This window comes from Mustela putorius, unplaced genomic scaffold, assembly GCF_011764305.1.
Source record: "Mustela putorius furo isolate JIRA1106 unplaced genomic scaffold, ASM1176430v1.1 tig00003937_pilon_pilon_pilon, whole genome shotgun sequence".
Classification (NCBI taxonomy): domain Eukaryota; kingdom Metazoa; phylum Chordata; class Mammalia; order Carnivora; family Mustelidae; genus Mustela; species Mustela putorius.
In genome coordinates this window covers 3,137,569-3,163,729 of record NW_025422082.1, presented here as the reverse complement: position 1 = coordinate 3,163,729, position 26,161 = coordinate 3,137,569, and the positions used below count along the sequence as shown (strand labels likewise).

The 26,161-nt window shown below is 36.5% G+C and overlaps 1 protein-coding gene across 2 annotated transcripts in view; it reads right to left on the bottom strand.

Annotated features, from left to right (window-relative positions):
- PPP3CC (protein phosphatase 3 catalytic subunit gamma) overlaps nt 1-26,161 on the bottom strand; it is a 93,436-nt gene that overhangs the window by 22,166 nt on the left and 45,109 nt on the right. For both annotated transcript variants that reach the window (XM_013061799.2, XM_004763293.3), the window contains exons 2-8: nt 25,207-25,404; nt 24,719-24,843; nt 13,641-13,752; nt 6,290-6,435; nt 4,877-5,016; nt 2,316-2,393; nt 2,135-2,229 (exon numbers count right to left, since the gene is read on the bottom strand). In XM_013061799.2, coding sequence (XP_012917253.1) covers nt 2,135-2,229; nt 2,316-2,393; nt 4,877-5,016; nt 6,290-6,435; nt 13,641-13,752; nt 24,719-24,843; nt 25,207-25,404 — 894 coding nt within the window. The remainder of the gene's footprint in view (nt 1-2,134; nt 2,230-2,315; nt 2,394-4,876; nt 5,017-6,289; nt 6,436-13,640; nt 13,753-24,718; nt 24,844-25,206; nt 25,405-26,161) is intronic.

The window sequence follows — 26,161 nt, the reverse complement described above, 5'->3', positions numbered from 1 at the left end:
AGGACTAGGGCCACGAAGTGTCCTTGAAGAAGTTGCCAATACAAGCAGCACATACCACTTATCACGGAAGAAATAAGAAAACTAAGTCTCTAACATATTGGGAATATTAGTAAGAAGAAAATAAGAAATAATGGAGTTAGGAAGAAGCAGAGTGTTGTGGGATAGCTAAGACTCAGAAAAGAATGACGCGATGTAAAAAACTAGATGGCTGAAAGAGACTGAAGTCAAAGAATTGTTTTTTAAAATGGATAGTAAGCCACAGAGATGACTGATTCAAATCAGATTGAAGTGAGATGTGCCACTCCTTGGTGTCCCTTTAAACAGGCTACGTGGTAAGTATACTGTGGACCTCTTTTAAACTCAACTCCCCAGCTGCATTTACAAGGTATGACTATAAAGTAATGAGACTTAAAAACCACCAAACTACAAACACACCAGACGTTATATATGAGATGAGTGTGGTCCTCTGATATAATCACACTAGGCACAATAACAGTAAAATGTTACAGTATCATAGCAACTTCGAGTTTGACAGACACTTTTAATGTTTATTTTTAGCATTCCAACTTAATTCAACAACCTTCTATGACAGGTATTTTAAAGATACACTGAGGCTCAGAGAAGTTAGTTAAGTGTCATGTTAGCTGTGAATTTAAAAGTGAAGCAGGACTAGACTAAAATTTTTTACTCCTAGCTTAGTGCTCTTTTTAATAACCTTGCTGCCTTACTGTATATTTAGTCCAAAGATGCTGCCACTACTCAAAACATTTTTGGAACTCCTCTTTTGGAATCACCTCCAGACCCATTTTATAAGCAACACAAGAAAAACCAGTCTCATTACCCTATAATCATACCTTGTTTCAGACCCCAAACAGTATCATCTAGCTTGATCACTCACCTTATTCACCAGTCTTGACTCCAAATGACTTTTGGCTGTTCCAAAAATCAAATCCACCCTCAAAGGACGAAGATTTCCCATCACTGAGGATAATCAAAAGAATGTGTCGCAGACTCTGAAGGCAATGCCAAAAGAGGAGTTCCGAAAATGCTTTGAACAATGGCAGCATTGTTGGAATAAGCATATAGCTTCCCAAGGTAACTACTGTGAAGGGACAATACTCACTTGGATATATACGTTCTGGCATGTTTGTACAGAAGTTCTATTATTTTATAGTCATACTTTATAAACAACAAAGGCTATTACAAAGGAAGATTGCCCTAATACAAAACTTAGAAACAATGAATCATAAAAAATTTTAAAAAAAAAAAAAGAGTTTGGGGTACCCAGCTGGCTTAGTCAGTAGAGTACAGCTCTTGATCTCAGGGTCATAAGTTCAAGCCCCATATTGGGCATATACAAAAATAAAAATTTCAATAGGATAAGGTCTTAGAATTTCTGGATTGAAGGCAGGTTTATATTTAATCCTCTCTGTTTAAACCTCTCTGAGGTTTAGAAAAATAATGTGACTTACATAAAGTCACACTATTAGTTTCTGGCAGGGCTTGGACTAAAATGATTTTTCTGACTTTGTACATTATTCATCTACTTGTACCATTCCTCAAGAAAAGCAAAAACAGCTTAATAATTTACAAACAGTATAATTCCAAATAGTGATACTTTATTAAGGTACTGTTCCAAATAAATTCACCAAAGGTAATAATTTATGATAACTATCTAACTTGAACCTGAAATAATTTCTTCTTATGTATTTTTTAAAAGATTTATTTATTTATTTTTTGGGGGGGTGTTGGGGGGAGGAGCAGAGGGAGAAAATCTTCAAACAGTCCCCACTGAGCACAGAGCCTGACTCAGGGCTCAGTCCCATGACCCATGAAATCATGACCTGAGCTGAAACTAAGAGCCAGAGGCTCAACTGACTGAACCACCCAGGTGCCCCTGTTCTTTTTATATTCTGATTTAGAAGTACACATCAGAACTATTATGAACCTTATTTATATTTACAAAGAGCCTAGTTAGTAATCCTTAGGAGATGAAAACCAAGCAGTAGCCTAAATTCTAAGTTTCTTGGCCTTTGTTTCAATTAAGACCTCTTATATATACACATACATATGATTATATTAGAGCTCAGAATTACTCACAAATTCAAATTCAAATATCACTGGGATCCTTTACCTTTATTATTATAGACATCTAGGTAATTGGGGGCAGAGAAAATTGTAATGAGTGACGGAAAGCCTGTTGTTTGGCTCTTCCTGTACATTCGATACCTGGAAGAGAGATAACAGTCTGTCTGTCTTGGTATAAAAGGCAAAAACTCTGCAGTGATAATTGGTACAGTTTTAATATAACTTACCCAGCATCCTGGGCTTCGTGGGCTCTGATTATTGATAACAAATTATTGTTCTGCAAAAATTCACAAACTGCAGGGTAGCTGAAAAAGAAAATTAGAAAACATAAACCCAGAATTAAAACAACTGGTTTTTATTTTTTAAAGGAGAACTTTTTTAAAGTAGGCTCCATGCCCAACATGGGGCCTGAACTCATGACCCTGATCATCAAGGTAGAGTTACATGCTCCACCAACTGACTGAGCCAGTCAGGCACCCCTCATATATGTAACTTTTGACTCATATATGTAACTTTTGACTCTCTCAAAAGCTGGTCTGTTGAGTAGAAGCCTTACCCATAACATTCAATTGACACATACTTTGTATGTTTTATGTATCATATGCTGTATTCTTACATTAAAGTAAGCTAGAGTAAAGAAAATGTTAAGCAAGAAAAAATAAGCAAGAAAAATACATTTCTATAATGTATTATATTTATATTAAAAAAACCCGTGTTTAAGTGGACCTGTGCAGTTCAAACATGTGTTGTTTAAGGGTCAACTGTATATAATTTTATACATCTGCACATTGACATAGTTGGTTCTTGTTATTTGCAGTAGCTATCTTATAAATACTACATTAGTCAAACCTGAACCACTGTTCCTGGAGAAAATACACAGAGTCCTGTGAGCCTCTGGTCACATTTTCATTAACCAATCAATACATAACTTTGTTTTATGTGTGTTTCTGTGTAAAGACACCTTATTTAACATATACTATTAATTAATTAACATAGAACTCATGGACAGCAGTGCCTTAAGTCATACCCGAATGAAGCTTGTATAACATATATGTATTTTCTCTGTAAAACACATCACAGCCTTCTTACACGTAGAAATACTCAGTAGCACTTAAGCTCTATATTGGGGGCCATTTAGCATAGCAAAATCGCCAACAAAAAATGTGAAAAATATTGCACTAAATGGACCACAAAAAGAATGGTGTAATAATAATCTTAAAGCATGAAAGCTGAAACAAGACAGCAAAGCAGCTCCTTTTTAACCTCAGTTAGGAACACACATGGTGTGACAAATTTTTCATCATTCTGAACATATGCATGTCTGAATGACTGTGATTGTACTGTGAGTGGTGCCTTTGCAGTTACAAGTAATTTTTAGCAGGTAGGCAAATTTGAAGATCAGAATTCGTAAATAACAAGCATCAATTGTATACCCACAGGAATACACTTTAGAAGAACTTCTTGGAGCGCCTGGGTGGCTTAGTGGGTTAAAGCCTCTGCCTTGGGCTTAGGTCATGATCTCAGGGTCCTGGGACTGAGAGCCTGCTTCCCCCCCCCCCCTTTCTCTCTGCCTCTCTGTCTACTTGTGATCTCTGTCCGTCAAATAAATAAAATCTTTAGGAAAAAAAAAAAAAAAAGAAGAACTTCTGGATCAAAGGCCCTTGGCATTTATAATAGAGAGATGCTGTTAAGCTCATCTCCAAAGAAATCATACCAGTTTATGCTGTACAAACAAGAAAAAAGTATTATGCTCTTTATTTTAAGCAAAAAGAAGTTTTACTTTTTAAGCAAAGTAAAGAGAGGTTTTTTAGGGGTTTAGTCAGTTGAGTGTCTGACTCTTGGTTTTGGCTCAGGTCTGATCTCAGGGTTGTGGGATCCAGCCCTGTGTCAGACTCCATGCTCAGTGCAGAGTCTGCTTGAGATCCTCCCTATGCCCCTCCCCACCCCCAGCATGTGCATATACTCTCTCTCCCTCTCAAAATAAATAAATAAAATCTTTTTAAAAAATTTTAGAAGGGAGTAAAATTTAAATGACTCGGAAAGTAATAAAACAAGGTTGCTTAGAAGAATGTTACAACTATGACAATATTAAGGCTTTTCACTTATTTTATGTGTATTTCATTTAATAAGTGTTTTATATAGGCAATTAACAGAGACTTGAACTAAATGTATGCATTACTTGTCACACTAAAACAGTGGCATTAAAAACATTTAGACTTCAAACCTCTATCTCCCTATTTTTGAACAGCAGAACAAAATAAAAGCTCACATACAAGATTTAAGACAACAGCCAACTTCCAGGAAATGTCCTTGGGCTTAGTTCACAATGTCCTGTTCTTTTTATATCTTTGCCTAGAGCAGTGGTTCCAAATGCTAGAGAGCTTTTAAAAAAAAAATAACAGGATTTTCCTGTCTCAGACTCACTGAATCAGAATCTCTGGGGGGAAGAGCCAACAAATCTTTATTTTTAAAAAAAGCTCATAGATGATGTTTGGGATGAAACAATCAAGGTTGTTTGAGTCAGAAAATAACATTTAAGCACTGTAAGATGTTCTGTTCAATTATGTTCAGTATGTTACATTTAGGTCCTAATGAAGATACTCATGTATGAGGGAACAGAATACCTCCTAAAATGTAAAAAAATAAACAAGGATTTTCTGCCTTCTAGTCATCAAAAAATAAAAAAGGATTTATAGTACACAAATTAGGGATATAAAGTACTTATAATTTGATGAAACATATTACAATTGCTCTTCCTATAATTTTATAACCTGGAAGATTAGCTTACCTGTAAAAGTAAGAGCATCCTCGGACGGTGTTGTGAGTGTAGTGCTCCAAGGTCTTCTCATTGCCGTAATCCTCCGAAGGATCAGACCAAAGCAGGTCACACACTGGCCCAAAGGCTGGAGGTTCTTTAAACCTGTCTAACTAGAAAACACACAAAAGCCAAAAGAAGAAAAATCATGAAGGCAAAACAAACAGGTATGGGTCAAAAACAAAACAAAACCCTCCCACCCACAAGAACATGTTAGGAGAAAAAGCAGCAAGCCCCAGTAAAGAATTTTTCCTTTAGGAAGAAAATGAGCATTTAATAAATTTGGATACACAATTTTTATTATTTTTTTTAAATAAACTTGTATAACTATCACTGTCATCTAGCGATACTGTAGAAAAGGACTCCTTTACATCCTAGTCTTAAAAGCAGTACCCACCTAATTCAAATGTGAAATCAACCACTATGGAGATACACTATTATTAAGAAAGAATATGTAACGGTTCATTTCAACTGCCTAGGTGAGCAAGAAAGGTTTTACAATTGTTCTGTTCATGGTTTACTTCATTTCAATGGAGATTTCTAGTTTTATTTTGTGAAGGACTTTCATCCTTTCCATTCTATGCAGTGCAGGCATTTCAACGTAAGTTATTAATTTAAGACTTGAGTCACTGCTGCTTTGGTTGTTAGTAGCATAAACACCAAGACAAAACCAGTAACTAAAATAGCTGAGGACTTCTACTAAGTGAAAGGGGAAGTTTTTAATACAATTGATTCAGAACTTCAAAATTCAAGACTTATACTGTAAAAGAGAAATTCTGGTTATTTAAAGACCCTAAGGCAGCAGAAATATAGGCATATCTTCTTATCCTGAGGAGAGTAAACTTTAATTCAGAGAAAAGTCTTATAAATAGAAAAATCTTTAATTTCAGTACCTACATGAGACACAGTGTAGCAATTAAATTCTATCATCTAAAATGTCAACCTTAATGAAATTTCAGAGCTGGAAGTCCTCAGACCATCTATTCTAACTTTTTCATTTCTCAGAGAAGAAAATGTGACTTAGAGTTGAGTTGTTTGGTCAAGGTTACACAATTAACTGCAGGACAGGGATTAGAACTCTGATTTCCTTCCTTTCATATTGCTACAAAATTTAAAGTTTCAGGGCTATACTCAAAATAGGTTATGTTTCCAGTGGGTGAAAATACAGATTTCATTAAAAATTTACATATATTTTCTGGAAGATATTTAGCAAAATGTTAACAGTGGTTGTCTGCCAATAAGGACATCACAAGTGATTTCCACTTTCTTACTTTTGATTATCTATATTTAAAAATTTTCAGCAATAGAGGCATATTAGAGGACTAAAGTAAAAAATAAAACTAAAAAGATATATATACTTCATGAGACTAATGAAAGATTACTTACTTTCTTAATGTCGTCTAAACTAGTAATCTCAGGTGACATCCCTCCATGTACACACAGAAACTGCTGGTTTAAGAGGGCAGCAAGAGGAAGACAGTCAAATGTCTCCATACATGCATCATACACCTGTTCGGAATATTTGATTCGACCTATCAAAAAAAGAAAAACAGTCAAAGGAAGAAAAGCTAAAATTTATCATATGTGAAAAAGGATACTAGACAGAAAATTATGAAGCTACTTCAAAGCGAATTATTTCAGGCCAATTTGAAAACAATCATCTTTATAAAAATATTCTTGAAAAGTTGTAGATAAAAGGTAAAGAAAATCTCCTCTAAAGACAAGTGTGACCTTGGATTAACTTTCCAGCTCTGCTGCCTTGGAAACCTGATAAGGTGAATTTCAGCTATGCTATAAGGCAACATGGCTTATGGTAAAAATTACTCAATTATCTGGTAGGTAGCTACAGCTTTGGACTTCTGAGTGGGATGACTCAAGGTAGGTCCCTGTGGGACCTTGGAATCTAAACCAATAAAGCTCTTATGGGCAATATCGGGAATCGTGCTACATGAGGCTTCTAAGCCACAGGGACTCCCTGATCTACCCAAAGTGGATATTGTTTCCTTGAAACTGAACTGTGACTTGGAGTGGGAGGCAAAAGGCAGAAAATCTTTGGACTGCTATATCCACTCCTATGAGGACTACTCCACTGAAAAGGGATGCCCGGATCCCCATTCCTGGACTGTCTCCTTCTAAGTAGATAAATGCCAATATGGCCCACAGTAGTCCTGTAAGCCTGAATATTTTGGGGGAACTAAAAAGACTCCCTGTGGGTACTGAAGATACATAACTGGAAACTGAAGTTTTAAGAGTAATCAATAAAATGTCAGTAATCTTTTGCTATGATTTTTAAGATCTTTAAGAACATTTTGTCCCAATTCTATTTTATGTGAAAAAGTTCATCTTTGGGGTGCCTAGGTGACTCAACTGGTTAAACATCTGCCTTTGGCTCAGGTCATGAGATCAAGTCCTTCATCGGGCTCCCTCTCTGTCTCTTTCAAGTAAATAAAAAAAAATAAATAAAAATAAATGTTCATCTTTATGAACTGTATTTTGGAGTTAAAGAACAAGGAAACACTCCAGTGGGCCAAGGATGGGGTCTCCACAATTACCCAGAAAGAATCTGTCATGAAGTAAGACGTAGAAAGCTACGAGATGGTTTTAGTTTAAAAAGAAAGGGAATATTTTCTTCTTCCTTGGCCTTGGATTTCAGAAAGTCAAGAGTGGAGGTGCCTATTGGTAGAGAAGGCAAGAGGCTGTATAGACAGGCAGCCTTACAGAACTGTGAGCTCCTTCTCTTCCAAAATTCTGTGAAGATGAGACAAGCCTACAGGACCTAGAGAACAAACCTTTAGCAAGTGAGTCAGATTATCTAGCTGATCATTATTTCTGTGTTTACTTACTCATAATTTCCAAGCTTTTAGAAAAGAGGTGTTTAAGGATCAGAGCCTGGTCTTACAAGGCTTCAGAGAATAAAGTGAAGAGTAACGGTCCAGATTTGGGCCAGAGTACAGAACATGGATGGCAAAAATGTCTGGAGTGACCTTTTTTTTTTTTTTTAAAGATTTTATTTATTTATTTGACAGACAGAGATCACAAGTAGGCAGAGAGGCAGGCAGAGAAAGAGGAGGGAAGCAGACTCCCTGCTGAGCAGAGAGCCCGATGCGGGGCTGGATCCCAGGACCCTGAGATCATGACCTGAGCTGAAGGCAGAGGCTTAACCCACTGAGCCACCCAGGCGCCCTGGAGAGACCTTTTTAATGGGGAGATATAAATGAAAGGACCATATTTGAGGTTAAAAGACCTTCCATTCTAAATGTGAAGATCTTCTCCTTACTGCCAAGGTTTGAGAGCATTAAGGGAGTTTGTGGGTTCCTTTAAAAACTTCAGAGCATTTTATATTACCATGACCACAAGTAAGATCATCTTATTTCACAACATATGCCAACTCTAATAGGACAACCAAGTTAATAAGAGCCATGCCTTATGAATCTTTGCATCTCCTTAAAATTACATCCTTATATTCTGCTTTTTATTTGAACGCTATAAATTTTGACTATTGCAAAAGTAGATCCATACTGGCCACAAAGTTTATATGAGGAAAAAAGTTAAAACAAAACAAAACAAAAAAACTAACTCCTTTTGTCTGTGGCCAGTGATTAAAAAACCCTTGGAGCCAGAGTTCCCTCTTTGCCAATGTCAATAAAAAATTCCTCTGTAAGAGTCTTAAGCTTGTTTTTATTTTTTTTTAATTCAAGTATAATTGACATGCAATGTCATATTAGTTTCAGTACAACATAGTAATTCAATTCTATATATTATGTAATGCTCACCATGATAAGTGCAGTTACCATCCTTATCATATAGTTATTACAATATTATTGACTATATATCCTATGTCATACTTTTCATTCTTGTGACTTTTTTATTCTCTAACTGGAAGTTTGTGCCTCTTAATCACCTTAAGCCATTTAGTCCATTCTCCCACTGGTTTCCCCTTTGGAAACCGTATTTGTTCTACATATTTACAAGTCTGTTTCTGCTTTTGTTTTGTTTTTCAGATTCCACATCTAAGCGAAATCGTAAGGTATTTGTCTTTCTCTGTCTGATTTATGTCACTTAATATAATACCACCTGGGTCATTCCATGTTATCACAAAGAACAAGAGTTTTCATTCATTTTATGGCTGTTGTGTGTGGGGGCGCCTAGGCGGCTCAGTCAGTTAAGTGGCCAACTCCTGATTTTGGCTTAGTTCCCGACCTCAGTTTCCTGGTGTCCCAGGATGGAGCCCTGCATCACTCTTCCTGCTTGGCCGGGTGGTCTGCTTCTCCCTCTGCCCCTCCCCCTGCTCCTGCTTTCTCTCTCTCTCAAATAAATAAATAAAATCTTTTTTTAAAAAAGAAAAAATATTACTCTGTGTGTGTGTGTGTATATATATACATACCGCATCTTTATATTTTTTCTATCAAAGGATACTATGTTGCTTTCATATCTTGGCTACTGTAATTAATGTTACAATAAACTGGGGCGCCTGGGTGGCTCAGTGGTTAAGCCGCTGCCTTCGGCTCAGGTCATGATCTCAGGGTCCTGGGATCGAGTCCCGCATCGGGCTCTCTGCTCGGCAGGGAGACTGCTTCCCTCTCTCTCTCTCTCTCTGCCTGCCTCTCCGTCTACTTGTGATTTCTCTCTGTCAAATAAATAAATAAAATCTTTAAAAAAAAAAAAAAAACAATAAACATAAGGGTGCATATAGCTTTCAAATTACTGTTTTCATTTTCTTTGGTTAAATCCCCAAGTGATGGAATTATACAGTACTTCTATTTTTTTTTCCTATTTTTAATTTTGTAAGGAAACTTCATACTGTTTTCCATAATGGCTGCCCCAACTTACGTCCTTCTCCCCATCTTTGTTATTTCTTGTCTTTTTGATACTATCCATTCTGACTAGTATGAGTTAATAGCTCACTGTGGTTTTGATATGCATTTCCCTGACGATTAGTGATATTGAACAACTTCTCATATGTCTGTTGGTCATCTGGATGTCTTCTTTGGAGAAAGGTCTACAAATGACTCAAAAGAATTCCTTAGCCTACTACCAAAAGGATACCAAGTCTGGAGAAAGATGGCAAGCAATACAGTGTCTTAATCCCATTTTGTACATTAAAACAGGAGGTTACACAGAAAACAAGTGTTGGCGAGAATGTGCAGAAAAAAATGGAACCCTTGTATACCGCTGGTAGGAATGCAAACTGGTGCAGCTACTGTGGAAAACAGTATAGAGGTTCCTTAAGAAATTAGAAGTAGAGCTACCCTATAGTCGAATAATCACACTACTGCTTATTTACCCAAAGAATACAAAAACACTAATTCAAAAAGATATCTGCACCCCTATGTTTACTGCAGCATTATTTACAATAGACAGATTATGGAAATAGCTCATATGTCCATTAATACATGAATGGATAAAGAAAATGTTATAAGTATAGGTACAATGGAATATTTATTATTTAACCACAAAAATAAAGAAATCTTGCTGTTTGCAATGACATGGATGGAGCTAGAATATAATGCTAAATGAAGTCAGCCAGAATAGAAAAATACCGTATGATTTCACTCATGTGGAATTTAAGAAACAACAACAAAACAAAAACAAAAAAAAGAGAGAGCGAGAGAGAGGGGAGCTGGGTGGCTCAACTGGTTAAGCTTCAGCTCAGGTCATGACCCCAGGGTTCTGGAATCGAGCCCCATGTCGGGCTCTCTGCTCATTGGAAAACCTGTTTCTCCTTCTACCACTGTTCCTCCCTGCCCACCCCCGAACCCCTGCCTGTGCTCGTTCTTTCTCTCAATCTCAAATAAAATTTTTTTAAAAAAAGAGATAGTGAGAGAGAGAGAGACAGTGAGAGAGAAACCAAGAAACAGACTCTTAACTACAGAGACCAAACTACTGGTTAGGAGAGGTGAGTGGGGAGATGGGATTAAGAGTACACTTATCAGGGTGCCTGGGTGGCTCAGTGGGTTAAGCCGCTGCCTTTGGCTCAGGTCATGATCTCAGGGTCCTGGGATCGAGTCCTGCATCGGGCTCTCTGCTCAGGAGGGAGCCTGCTTCCTCCTCTCTCTCTCTCTCTGCCTGCCTCTCTGCCTACTTGTGATCTCTCTCTGTCAAATAAACAAATAAAAAATCTTTAAAAAAAAAAAAAGAGTACACATCATTATGAGCACTGAGTATAGAATTGTTGAACCACATATAGTATATCTGAAACTAGTATAATACTAATTGTTAACCGTACTGGAATTAAAATATAAAAATTCATATTTTTAAAAACCATATTATGAATCAAATCAAGCCAAAAGAAGTTAATGTTATATTAACACGTGGCCAAAATAGTTTACAAAATGTTATTTTCTTCAAGTATATGAATAGGTATATAAATACCAACATATTTATTTTCTGAGGGGTTAGACTGAAGATATTTATATTCTTATTTATCATTTATCTATGTTTTCTCTGATGAATTATATGAATTTGTATAGTAAAATTTATTATTATATTACCTTTATTATTGAAATTTGTTGAAGGCTCACAATGTATCTGTGCCTCAGTGAGTTAAGTGTTCCCCACAGCATGATGGTCAAGAGAATAGAGTCTGGAACCTGACTGCCCAGATCTGAAGCTTGGCTTACTAGCTGTGATACTCAGCACAAATTACTTAGTTCCCTGTGCTTTGATTTCCTCATCTATAAAACGGGCATAATAATAATACATAACTATATTACAAGGTTGCTGAGAAGATTAAATGAATTCATATATACAAAATGCTCTGAATAACGTCTGGCACATGGTAGATATTATGTAAGTGTTAAATAATGAAATCACCTTATTTTATCTTCACAAAAACCCTATGAAACAAGTACTATTACTGTCTTCATTAAGGAGCTGAAGAAATTGGGCCTACTTGCCCAAAGTCATAAGCTAGTAAGTGGTAGAACTGGAAATTGAACCTGTTCATGCTCTTAATACCATGCATTTCTCCTCCCAATCATTATTTCAAATTAAATATTTAATAGGAAAATAGCCAAATATGTAATTCCCAAAGATTAAATAAGCTGGCTCAGTGTTTTATTTTCATGACAAATTTGAAGCTTCATCCATAAAACAGTAATTTCCGTATCAAAAGGAAATGTACCTCAATCACAGGATCACAGTGGTGATATAAGTTCTTTTTTTTTTTTAAAGAGTTTATTTATTTATTTGACAGAGAGAGAGATCACAAGTAGGCAGAGAGGCAGACAGAGAGACAGAGGGAGGAAGCAGGCTCCCTGCTGAGCAGAGAGCCCCATGTGGCACTCGATCCCAGGACCCTGAGATCATGACCTGAGCGGAAGACAGAGGCTTTAACCCACTGAGCCACCCCACAAGTTCTAACCAGTATCCAAATTGCAACATTATGGGATGCCTGGGTGGCTCAGTGGGTTAAGCCTCTGCCTGCAGCTCAGGTCATGATCTCAGGGTCCTGGGATAGAGCCCCCGCATCAGGCTCTCTGCTCAGCAGGGAGCCTGCTTTGCCTCTCTCTCTGCCTGCCTCTGCCTACTTGTGATCTCTCTCTCTGTCAAATAAATAAATAAAATGAAAAAAAAAAAAAAAAGAGAGAGAGAGCTCAGCTTATCAGTGAAAACATCCATACAAAGCAGCACACATGCTCTTTGCACATAAGAATAAAATGTGAAATTCTATTTGTGTGCTTGTTCCAAGATTTATTCACTTTTCAGATGCAGCATTAGAATGAAACATGAGTATCTCTGAAGACAAGAAAAAAAGAAACCTGGTCTGACTAATTAAAGCATGTGAAAAGTAAATAAAAACCTAAGATAAGAAATTCTACCCAAAATGAAACACTTAAAATGTTTCCACATACCTATTGTTCCATCTTCTAAAAAGAGTCTGAACCAATTTTTACTAGTCAAAAAAGAAACTCTGAGAAAACAGAGGAAGACTTGGATAAAAATGTTACCTAAAAAAACCTGACCCTTAATTCAGAACAGAGGCATCCACAAGCAGCTTTCTTATGACTTATTTACTGTTAAATGCTAATTGTTCCAGGTCCTTGATATGCATTATTTAATTTTCCCAGGTAAAGAAAAGGAAGTTTAATGAGTGATATCCCCACATTTGCCTTATAAAAACAATGCAAATTATTTCCAATTTTTTAACTATTTGGTGAAATGGTTCTCAAATGACAGCAGACACTTTCCAGGCCTCTGGAGCAGGTGTTCTAAACCAGCAGCATGCAGCACAATTATTTGTTGTGCTTTAAAAAGCCTTTTAAGTGCTTGGGGCCCATTCAGGTGATTTTGAAGTTACCAATTTAAAAATATATTATAGGAGACTATTTCTCAAATAGTGAGATAATAGTTATTATATTTAAGTGGTATAACTATGCACAATTTTTATCTTCTTTGGACTTTTCTATGTTTTCCAAATACCTCAAATGTATTACTTTAATATACACAGGGTGAAACTACAAGTTATTTTCAAAATAAACATTTTAAAAGGTAGAATCTTGGTTCTTACCAGAAAATGAAAACCAGGACGCATTTGAGTTTCATTAGTTTGTTTTCTGCATGTTTGGTTCATTTTGGGACTAAGAACAGGGGAACTAAAAAAGTTATGGAAGTGCCTGGCTGGCTCAGTCAGTACAGCAACTTGATCTCGGAGCTGTGAGTTCAAGCCCCACATTAGGAGTAGAGTTTACTTTAAGAAAAAAAAAAAAAAAAGTTCTGGAAAAGTGATTATACTTACATTCCTGTTTGAAGGTGAAATACTCTGTAAGATGCCTGCATTCATGATTTCCTCGAAGCAGAAACACTGTTTTGGGATAATTAATTTTTAAACTCCATAAAAACAGCACACACTGTAAGACAAATATAAGGATAAATTTTTATACATGACCATGATAACACATAAAGACAATTTATAGGAATTCAAATGACTTGCTATAATGGTATAGCTCAATGCTATTCCCAAACTGAAACATGAAAACTTCCAGCTTTTTGAATGTGACATGCTATTGCCCTAATCTAGTGAGTAGGCTCCATACATACTTCTCCTTATTTTCTATTCCAATGTTCTATCCAAATATCTAGAACTCTGTGACAAAGCCATTCACATACACACACACATATCCCTACGTCTTAAAATCTGTATTTTATTTAATGAAGAAACACCAGAGACATTTCCACTAAAATAAGGAATGAGGCAAGGATATCCACTATCTTCTGCTACTATTCAACATTATACTAGAGGTATTAACTAATTGAATTAGACAAGAGAAATTAATTAGAGGTTTAATAGTGGGTAAAAAAAAATCTCTACTTGAAGATGATATAATAATAGTATATCTGACAATGGAATACTATGCAGCTATCAAAAGAAATGAAATCTTGCCATTTGCAACAATGTGGATGGAACTAGAGGGTATTATGCTTAGCAAAATAAGTCAACTGGAGAAAGACAATTATCATATGATCTCCCTGATGTGAGGAAGTGGAGATGCAATGTGGGGGGTTTGGGGGGCAGGAAAAGAATAAATGAAATAAGATGTGATCAGGAGGGAGACAAACCATAAGAGACTCTTTTTTTTTAAATTTTTAAAATTTTTTATAAACATATAATATATTTTTATCCCCAGGGGTACAGGTCTGTGAATCGCCAGGTTTAAACACTTCACAGCACTCATCATAGCACATACCCTCCCCAATGTTTGTTCATAACCCCACCCCCCTTCTTCCAACCCCCCTCCCCCCAGCAACCCTCAGTTTGTTTTGTGAGATTAAGAGTCACTTATGGTTTGTCTCCCTCCCAATCACCATAAGAGACTCTTAAAGTCACAAAACAAACTGAGGGTTGCCGGGTTGGGGGGGGTTAGGGAGAGGATGATGAGTTATGGACATTGGGGAGGGTATGTGTGATGGTTGAGTACTGTGAAGTGTGTAAATTGGCAATTCACAGACCTGTACCACTGGGGCTAATAATACCTTATATGTTTATTTTAAAAAATTATTTTAAAAATTAAAAAAAAATAATACTGTATCTGAAAAACCCTGGGAAAAGATCAATCATAAAACTAACTCAAACAGGGCATCTGGGTGGCTCAGTTAGTTAAGCAACTGCCTTTGGCTCGGGTCATGGTCCCAGGGTCCTGGGATCAAGTCCCACATCAGGCTCCCAGCTCCATGGGGAGTCTGCTTTTCCCTCTGATGTCCTGTCTCATGCTCTTCTCACGCTGTCTCTTTCTCTCTCTCAAAATAAATAAATAAAAATCTTAAAAAAAAAAAAAAAAACTCAAATAATAAAAGAACTCAGCATTAAGGCAGGATATAAAATTAATATACAAAATCAATAGCCTTCATATACACAATAAATAGGACAAATGGCAGAGAAAGCACCATCTACAATAGAGCAAAGAAGATTAAGCATATAGGAATGCAAGATTAAGCATATAGGAATAAATTTAGTAAGAAATGTGCAAAATTAATACCAAGAAAAACTTAAAATCCTCCTGAAAGACACAAAAATAGGCAAGAACAAATAGAAAAATACTCCTTGTTCTTGGATAGGATGATTCAGCATTAGCTCCTCTTAATTTATAAAATTATTGCAATTCCAATAAAAATACCAACAAGCTATTTTATGGAGTTAGACAAAGTGATACTAAAATTTCTATGGAAAAATAAACATGCAAGAACAGCCAGGAAACAGCCAAGAAAAAAACATTGAAAAAAGAGAACCACATGGGAAGGGGAACTAGTCCTATTTGACATTAAAAGATACTATAAAGCTTCTGTAAATTAAAACAGTGGTAAAAAACAAAACAACAACAACAAACAGTTGCACTGGAACATATATAGGTAAATAAAATGGAATAAAATAGTCCAGAAATTAATTCAAGTTCATACAGAATTTTGGTATAATCCTAGATCACTAGGAGTAATGATGGACATCCTTTTTTTTTTTTTTAAGATTTTATTTATTTATTTGAGAGAGAAAAAGTACACACGTGCACACAAGCAGAAAGCCCAGTGTGGGGCTCCTCACAGAACCTGATCCTACGATCCCATGACCCTGAGATCATGACCAGAGCTGAAGTCAGATGTTTAAATGACTAAGCCACTAGGTCCCCCTAATGATGGACTTCTTAATAAATGTCTCTGGGACAACTGGTGCCATTTCAAAAAAATTAGAACCATAACCTACATAATATATAATAAATGAAAAATGAACAAGGGAGCTAATGGTATCAATATGAAACCAGTTAAGTTCTATAAGAAAAAATAGTGAGGAGTGCGTGAGTGGCTCAAGTCGGTTAAGTGTGTCTGCCTTCAGCTCAGGTCACGATCTCCAGGTCCTGGAATCAAGCCCCACATCAGGCTTCCTGCTCAGTCGGGAGTTTGCTTGTCCCTCTCCCTCTGCCTCTCCTCCTGCTTGTGCTTTCTCTCTCTCCCTCTCAAATAAACAATTAGCAAAAACTGATAAAACTAGATATTCATTTAACTTTTGACCTACCCTGAAGATACACCTCTAATAATAAGAAAATACATATGCACAAAGTTGCAGTATTCCTTATAATACAGCAAAATTTTGAGAACAACCTAAATGACCATACATAGGGCAGACGGCTGAGCAAATTAAGACACACTCACACAAGAAAGTACCATGAAGCTACAAAAACAAATAAACAAACAAACAAAAAAACCCAACAAAACAAAACAAAAAAAAAACCAAACCAGACAGAGAGATCTCTATAAACTGATTTGGAACAATTTCCAAAATATACTGTGAAGTGAAAAAAGCAAAGTGCAAAAGAGTATGCTACCGTTTCTGTAAAAAAGAAGAAATATAAGAAATACACATGTATTGGGGTGCCTGGGTGGCTTAGTCGTTAAGCGTCTGCCTTTCGGCCTAGGTCATAATCCCAGGATCCTGGGATCGAGCCCCACATCGGGCTCTCTGCTCAGCGGGAAGCCTGCTTCTCCTCTCCCACTCCCCCTGCTTGTGTTCCCTCTCTCTGTGTCTCTATCAAATAAATACATAAAATCTTAAAAAAAAAAAACCACACAGTTTTTTTAAAAAAAGAAATACACATGTATTCACTCATTTGTGCAGAAGAAATACAGGAAGGATAAATCAGAAACTGAAGTCACCTATAGTGGGCACAGAGGAAAGGGATGGAAGAAAGGGGGCACTGGGAAGAGTTTAAGAGCACTGAGGAGGGAGCAATGCTTCTCAAAGGATAACATTTTGGATAGCTTTGACTTCTAGAACAACAGTAATGTTTTACATATGTCCCCCCCAAAAATAAATAATTAAATCAACTAGCATGTGAAAGAAAACCCCAAAAAGAATACAAGCAGTAATAAACCTAACTGTATTATAAATAGATAAAGCAACAAAGAAGGGTATAGGAAAAAAAGAACTAACAAAAGTAACTTTGGAAAATAGCATTTTGTCTACATACTGCAAGGCTAAAGACGTAGAGAAATATACACCAACACTGTATCTCTAGTTAATCTGTTTTCACAGCATGAATTGGCTTTATATACTTATTTCATGGGTATACTAGGATTGAACAGACAAGTGAATATATTGTAGGTAATGGGAATAGGAAAGGAAGACTAGACTGAATCTTGTGATATTGGACTGGAATCAAAACTTACTCTTTTTAGGGTATATACAGATAGATATAGAAACAAATAAAAATGTGGGGATATGTGCAGGTTAGTCTGTTTATATCTATTTCCTAGCTCCTGAGAGGGCCTAGGACCTCAAAATCACTATGTGTATTGATTTGGGACTACAAATAAATTTTAGCAAGAAGGCATATATGCAAACACAGAACCTGCAAATAATGATCAATCATATATACTCATCATGAAATATACATTATCTCAAACACAGTCTCCAAACATAAGCAAAAACAGGATTATGTTAAGAATCAGATAATCAATAACTGGAGTTAGCAATTTTGATACTCAAAAGCAACCCCTAGTTCAAGCAAAAAAAAAAATAATGAAAGTTACAAGGAACAATTCAATGCAAACAGAATTTTTCAATTGCATATTCAAACAATTACAATGCAAACAGAATGCATTATTTTCAAATATACAAGACAAATATATACAAGACAAAGGGGCACCTGGCTGGCTCACTTGGTAGAACACGGCAACTCTTGATCTTGGGGCTGTGTGTTCAAACCCCATGTTGAGTATAGAGTACTTAAAAAAAAAAAAAATGGTCACATAAATCTACTAGGTACCTCATCACAAAGGAGTCTCAAAAAAATTCCAAAGTATGAGTATTATTCAAGTTATGTTCTCTAATTAAATTACATTAATTAGAATCAGTAACAAAATACTAACTCTAATAAAAAGTCCTGCATGACTGGAAACAAAAAAATATTACTTCATTATCCGAGAGCTAAAGAGAATTCTTAAAATATAAAATACTAAATGATAATAGGGGTGCCTGGGCAGCTCAGTGGGTTAAAGCCTCTGCCTTCAGCTCAGGTCATGAGCTTCTCAGCGGGGAGCCTGCTTCCTCCTCTCTCTCTCTCTGCCTGCCTCTCCCCCAACTTGAGATTTTTGTCTGCCAAATAAATAGATAAAATCTTTTAAAAATAATAATAAATGATAATAAAAACCATGCATATCAAAATCTGTGGGACCCAGATAGAGCAGCACTTAAAGGGCAATATACACTGACATTTATTTTTTTAAAAACAGATATGGAAATATGTTTGTAAATGTCTAATCTGTACCTTAAAGGTCAAACAAGAAACTCCTAACAGTGACTGTAAGACTGGAACATATGAGGAGATGCTCAGTTTCATTAGTAATTGGAGAAATAATAATTGAAACAATAACATACTATTTTAGACTCATCATTTATACTCAAAAATATTAGAAAATGAGACAAAACCAAATTCTGTAGAGAAGGCTGTAAGGAAATATGAACTCTTAGGTGTTACAGGCAGGCACATAGATCAGTACAGCTATTCTGAAGAGGAATCTGTGATTGTCAGTTCAAGAATGAAAGTATATATACCCCTTTCCCTGACAATTCCACTCTTGTTGATAAACCACAGAGAAACTACAACATGGGAACATCAGTGGATTTATATAAGAATATCCATCACAGCAACGTCAACTATAGAAAGAAACTGCAGGCGACACAGGTGTCCGCCATCGAGAATAAATGACTACAATGTCAGAGATGTGAACTATGGAACACTATGCAGCAGGCAGAAAGCAATGACCAGGAGAACTTGGATGAATCTAAAAATATCACGGTAAGTGAAAAACATCCAAATTAACAGAAACAAAGCTACAGCAGTGGTTCTCAGTGTGCTCAGATTCATCTCAAGTGTGGTACATTGGTATCACATGGCAACTTTTTAGAAATAGAGATTTTCAGACTCTATCTCAGATCTAGTGAATCAGAAATTCCAGATGGGGCCCAGCAATCTGTTTTGGAGCAACTGCTCCAGGAAATTATGATGCATGCTAACGTGTGGGGACCACTGAATAAGCATCATAATACTAATGTAAAATTAAAATACTTTATCCACCAAAACATTACATATTAAAAAATTAATGTAATGTATTCTCTGGTATATACTAAACAAACAGAAACATATATAATGGCAAGAAGGAGAAAAAAAATTAGAGTTCACAGATAAGAAAAAAAGTAAAACAGCAGAGAGGGACTTTGCAATGACGTAATAAATGTGTCATGACCTGAAGAGCTCGATTAATTCAACTGGGATTTTCCCACCTCCCAAAAAAGAAAGACTTTAAAATTCTAAATCCAGGTACTTCTCAATAAACCTAATATAAGTCACTCACATCTCTTGCCCATGCTTACTGGATTCAATTCCTAACTGACCTCCCTCCCTATACCCACTCTCAGGCTTCCATTCAGTTTACCACTAAACAGCCAGAATAACTGTTTTGTTTTGTTTGTTTGTTTTAGAGAGAGAGGGGAGGGAGAGAGGCAGAGGGAGAGTGAGAATCTTAAGCAGGCTCCATGCCCAAGAGGAGTCTGACATGGGGCTCAGCTCAATCTCACAACCCTGAGATCATGACCTGAGCCGAATTCAAGAGTCAGATGCTTAACCAAGAGAGCCACCCAGGTGCCCTCTGAGAAACTGTTTTAAAACATAAATACAAATATATCATTCCCTAGCTCCAATCTCCAATGGCTTCCTACCACATTCAGAATCAAACCCAAACTCCTTACTACAGTTTGCGAGGCCTGACATCATCTAACCCCTGCCTATCTCTCTGATACACTGCCTACAACTTCCCCTTACTCATTATTCCATCTAGCAGAACTGGCCTTGTTACTGTTCCTGGACTGCATTAGGCCAGCTCCAACCTCAGTACCTTTATACTTCACAGGTCCTCTGCAGGAATGTACTTACCCCTCCCCCGACCCCCACCACAAAGGCAGGGCTCATTCCCTCAGGTCTTTCAAGTTTTCTACTTACCAGTTAACACCTCTTCAAATAGGCCTTCCCTCATCTCCATCTAAATTAGCTATCCTAGAGCTCTTTTAGCCCCTTACCCTGACTTTTCACAGGCATAAACAAATACAAGATGCTGTCCCTTCAACAGAAAACACAGAATAGGACTTGGCTTTGCTTGTTCATCTCCATCCCCAGAATTTTTTTTTTTTTTTAAGATTTTATTTATTTGACAGAGAGATCACAAGTAGGCAGAAAGGCAGGCAGAGAGAGGGGGAAGCAGGCTCCCTGCTGAGCAGGGGGCCTGATGTGCAGCTCAATCCCAGGACCCTGAGATCATAACCTGAGTCAAAGGCAGAGGCCTAACCCACTGAGCCACCCAGGCTGCCCCTCCATCCCCAGAATTTAACAGTGTTTCTCAACAGAAGCACTACTGACAATTTGAAAAGCATGGTCCTTTGTTGTTTAGGAGTTTCCTGCATATTGGATGATGTGTGTTTCCCTGGACCCAGCTCATTAAATACCAGTAGGACCTCTCAAGTATTGTGACAAACTATTCATTCGTATGTCTGTACATAATTATGTGTACATCTGCAGTATTTCTCAAAAATGGAACTGTTGGATCAAAATATGTGTACATTTTGAGACAGACACTGCAAAACAAACATGAAACTTAAATATGTAGACACATATAAATATACTTAGATGACTTTTTTCTTTTTTTTGGTTGACTTTTGTTTTTGACATATCAACCTACACAGAATATTCCAAAGAAAAAGTTCATTAAATTCTAAATGAAATAAATCAGGCTGAGAAAAACAAAGACCATATGATTTCACTTCTGTGTGAAATCCAACACAAAGGAATGGAATAAATAAACAAACATACAAAAAGCAGAATCATACCTATAAATACAAAGAACATACTGGGGAACACACAGATGGTTGTTGGGGGACTCACAAAATGGGTGAAAGGAAGTAGGAGGTATACACTTCTAGTTATTGAATAAGTCATAGAAACAAGAGATACAGCATAGGGAACAGTAAAGATTATGGTAGCTACACTTGTGGTGAGCATAGACTTATAAACTTGTTGAATCACTACGTTGTACACTTGAAACTAATACAACATTGTGTGTTAACTACACTCAAAAAAAGGACATTAAATTCATATATATACTTAAAAGCACATTCTCTTTTTCTCTATTTCCCAGCCAAGAACATGATATATCTTTTTATTTAACAAGGTCTTTGTTTCTGACTCCTGAAAAGACCAAGTCACCTTTTTGAAGTAATGAGATATATAAAAGCAAAATTGATATCCATATTTCAGTGTAATTTGGTTGATGCACTTCTTGGCCTCTAATCTGAAGATTTTTTTTCCTTATATATGCAATTGCACAATTACCTTGTATAATTCAATTATAAGCTCATGATTTTTTTAAAAAATATTTTATTTATTTGAGAAAGCAAGCATGAACAGCATGGAGGATCAGAGGAAGAGAGAGAAGCAGACTCACCGCTGAGCAAGGAGCCCAATGTGGGGGGTTGATCCCAGGACCCTGGGATCATGACCCGAGCTGAAGGCAGCCAGCCAACTGAGCCACCCAGGCCCCCCTACAGGCTCATAATTATCAGATTTGTTCAGACACTCAAAAATCACTTCTTTATTTCAGTGTGAACAGAATTTGTACTCCATTTCAACAATCCTTTCTGTATGTCAACAATTATTCATTAGTTGTCAACATGTCAACATGTCAACAATTGATCATCAAATAACATTTACATCACCTAGACATCTAAGAACATTTTCTCTTTGGTGACGCCTGTACATTTAGTATAACATATCCTATGCTGTATTATTGATTATATTTTCTGTGATATACATTTTATCCCTGTGACTTATTTATCTTACAACTGGAATTCTGTATCTCTTAATCCCCTCTACCTATTTTGCTCAACTCCCTACATCCCGCCCCCTCTGACAATCACCAATTTGTTCTCTGTGTTTATAAGTCTGCTTCTGTTTTGTTTGTTCATTTGTTTTGTAGATTCCACATATAAGTGAAATCATATACTATTTGTCTTTGTCTTGTTTCACTTAGCATAATATCCTCTAAGTCCATCCATGTTGTTGCAAATGGCCACATTTCATTCTCTTTTATGTTGGAGTAATATTCTATTATATCCGGTATATATATATATACAGACCACATTTTCTTTATCCATTCATCTACTAATGGACACTTAGGTTACTTGGAATAGAGAAACATTTCAATGATACAGTCTGCAGGTATCATCTCCACCCATCCCAGATACATACTTAAAAGAACTTGGAAATTTACTGAGCAGCAGGGAAACAATTATTTTCTTAGCTTCTACCACTAATTTGTGTCCTCATAGATGACACTAAATTAATCTGAGGCTCTGGCAGGTAACACTGAACTCTTCTGATTCATGAATTTAAACCGCCCCTCTAACAGAAGAGGACAATCTATTTCTCCTGTATATTTTTCTGGCAGCTTTAGAATAACTGCTGCTTCTTTGAATGAGCACTAGGTAAGATGGCTGATTTGGATCTAGGAGTGATGCTGCACATACAATAAGTCTTTAGCCACTAGAAACTAAGCACAGTGAGACCATCACACTATGAGGGAGAAGCAGAACTAAAGACTACAAGAACAGCGAGCAGACTCAATTTCTCATCTCAAACTTATCCTGGCCACATTATAAATTTAGTTACCTGCACTATTCAAAAGTTACTTCTCTTTTATTTGCCAAGCACATATAGCTGAATCAATGGACATTAAATATGAATGTGCTTTGGTTCCACTGTACTCAAGTCTTTGCATTAGGTTCTAAAATAGTTTTATCTTTTATATACAATAGCTTGACTTGAATTCTTTTTTTTTTAATTTTATTTATTTATTTGACAGAGAGATAGAGATCACAAGTAAGCAGAGAGGTAGGCAGAGAGAGAGGGGGAAGCAGGCTCCCCACTGAGCAGGAGCCCAATGCGGAGGCTAGTTCCCAGGACCCTGAGATCATAACCTGAGCTGAAGGTGGAGGCTTAACCCACTGAGCCACCCAGGCGCCCCGAATTCTTTTTTCTTAAAAAAAATATTTTAGGGAGCCACTGGGTGGCTCAGTGGGTTAAAGCCTCTGCCTTTGGCTCAGGTCATGATTCTGGGGTCCCTGCATCGGGCTCTCTGTTCAGCCAAGGAGCCTGCTTCCTCCTCTCTCTCTGCCTGCCTCTCTGCCTACTTGTGATCTTTGTCTGTCAAATAAATAAATAAAATCTTTAAAAATATATATATTTTATTTATTTATTTGAGAGAGAGAAAGAGAAAGAGCAGGGGGAGGAGCAAAGGGGGAGGGAAAGAGAGAATTCCAAGCAGGGCTCCAAAGTGCAGCCCGACATGAGGTTCGACCTCACAATGCTGAGATCATGACCTGGATTGAAATCAACAGTCGAATGCTTAACAAACGGAGCCACCCAGGTGCCCCTACTTTATTTTAATTCTAATTATTTTTTCTCATCATTCAATTTTCCAAATATATTTAAGTAAATTGTGAGTTTCCATTAACTTCATTAACTTTAATCATTTTTTCCTTTAATGAACAATAATTAACTGCTTACCATGTGCAACAATATAAAAAATTATTCCTATGATAAACTAAGTGCCTGTTTATTTAGCATCAGGCGTTAATCTAAAAGTAAATCGTAGGGGCACCTGGGTGGCTCAGTGGGTTAAAGCCTCTGCCTTCGGCTCGGGTCGTGACCCCAGGGTCCTGGGATCGAGCCCCGAGTCGGGCTCTCTGCTTGGCAGGGAGCCTGCTTCCTCCTCTCTCTGTGCCTGCCTCTCTGCCTACCTGTGATCTCTCTCCATCAAATAAATAAATAAAGTCTTAAAAAAAAAAAAATTGTTCTAGGATTGCTATGACATTTAGTATCCTTTTTAAAATAAATAAATAAAAGTAAATCGTAGCCCAGCAATTTATGGTTTTATAATTAAGATCTGCTAATTCAAACCCTGTTTAGGGTGAATAGCCATTTATGTCATTTAAACACAGCCTATACACTATCTTGAAGAGGAAAGGTTGGTAAGCATTTAACTTATTTGCAAAGCTGGGTTAATACAGCTTCCTATATGTCTACTACATATAGAAGCTACAAGAAGGAACAGATCTTTCTTCTATAAATGAATACATTTCTCTAACACTTTAATACTGGAAGTACTGAAGTTTATAAATTCTGCCAGTGTTCTCATTTTAATTTTTTCTACTAAAGAAAGGAAAGCAAATTTCTAAAAAAAAAGACAGTATGATTGTTCCAACGTATCCAGTTTAATTTTTACCTCTATACTGAAATAGCCTCTGTCCACATAATCACCCAGAAAGAGGTAGCGTGTGTTACTAGGTGATCCTCCAACTTCAAACAACTTCATCAGGTCAAAGAATTGTCCATGAATGTCACCACACACTAGGGAAAAAAGGACACAAAGTGAGATGAAAAATTATGTCTTATAAGAGAAATGGCAATATACCATATTTCCATTTAAAAATTATATAATTGCCATTAAAAGATCATAGTTTAGCTTTTAAATCACATAAGCTTTTGACTGGAATGTTCTATAATTGTGGTCAATTTATCAATACTGAATAGTCCTACTGAAAATATTAGGTATTTTAAATTTTATTTCTTTGATGAATAACAAACATACTGAATAATCCTAAGACTATCTCATAATTCCTAGAAAAATTATCACATAGCTTAGTTGGTTATTTGTAATCATTTTTCAAATTAGCTCAAATCTAAGTGCCACCATGCAATTAGTTCTCATACCCGTGATTGGAGCCTCTACTTCTATCATGGTCTTCTCTTGTCTCAGGATGGCAGCCCCATCATTGATTATCTTTAAGGCTACTTCCTCTTCCAGTCGCCCTTCCTTCACCAAATGGTTTTTCAAAATATCAATTTTAGGTTTCCCATTCTCAAATACTTCCTTCAAAGTAAGCCGCTGGGTTGGAGGAAAGGGAACAGCTAGGAGGAGAGAAAAAGTAATTTAAAATACTTAAATGTACAGAGAACCATGATCCCATTTCTTTATGCAACAAATTAAACCTAATACATCACTATGATCTCACATCCACAACACCAGAAGTATATGGGGAAAGAAATCTGAGATACTATCATACTATAGATGATAGATTCTAATTTTTAAAAAGGCCACAGTTAAAGTCAAAGTTATTTAGGAGATGTATGCATATCTGTATAGGTATGGATTATGTTTTCACATATAAACATGAAAGACTTGAAGATGATTCAGAAAATAAACTAAAAAACCAGGGACTAGATGATATGAGTATCTTTTCTCTATTGCAAAGGTGTTAAAAATGAAACTGTGGTTAAAATGAAGGGAAAGAAATCACAACACTGAAGGGCATTTATTTTTCCATAGAACTGACATAATGGAACCGTGTTTCAGAAGTCTGACTTCAGCTCCTGATCAGGGGAACCATACTTGTATACTTTATTATTAAAAGGTAGTTGACTAAGATATTACTGATAACAAGCACACTGCTAACTGAATAGAGCTGTTCCTGAGAATTACTCACTACAGTAAAACAGCATAAAGTTGGAGAGAACAGATAAGGAAGGTCTAGCTGTGTTTTCTAATCTGTAAATGCTAAAAACTAACTTGTTTATTCTTGATATAAAGTTCATGTAATATCATTGTGAACTACCAACTTTAACAAAATTTTTTTGACTTTTTTTTTTTAAAGATTTTATTTATTTA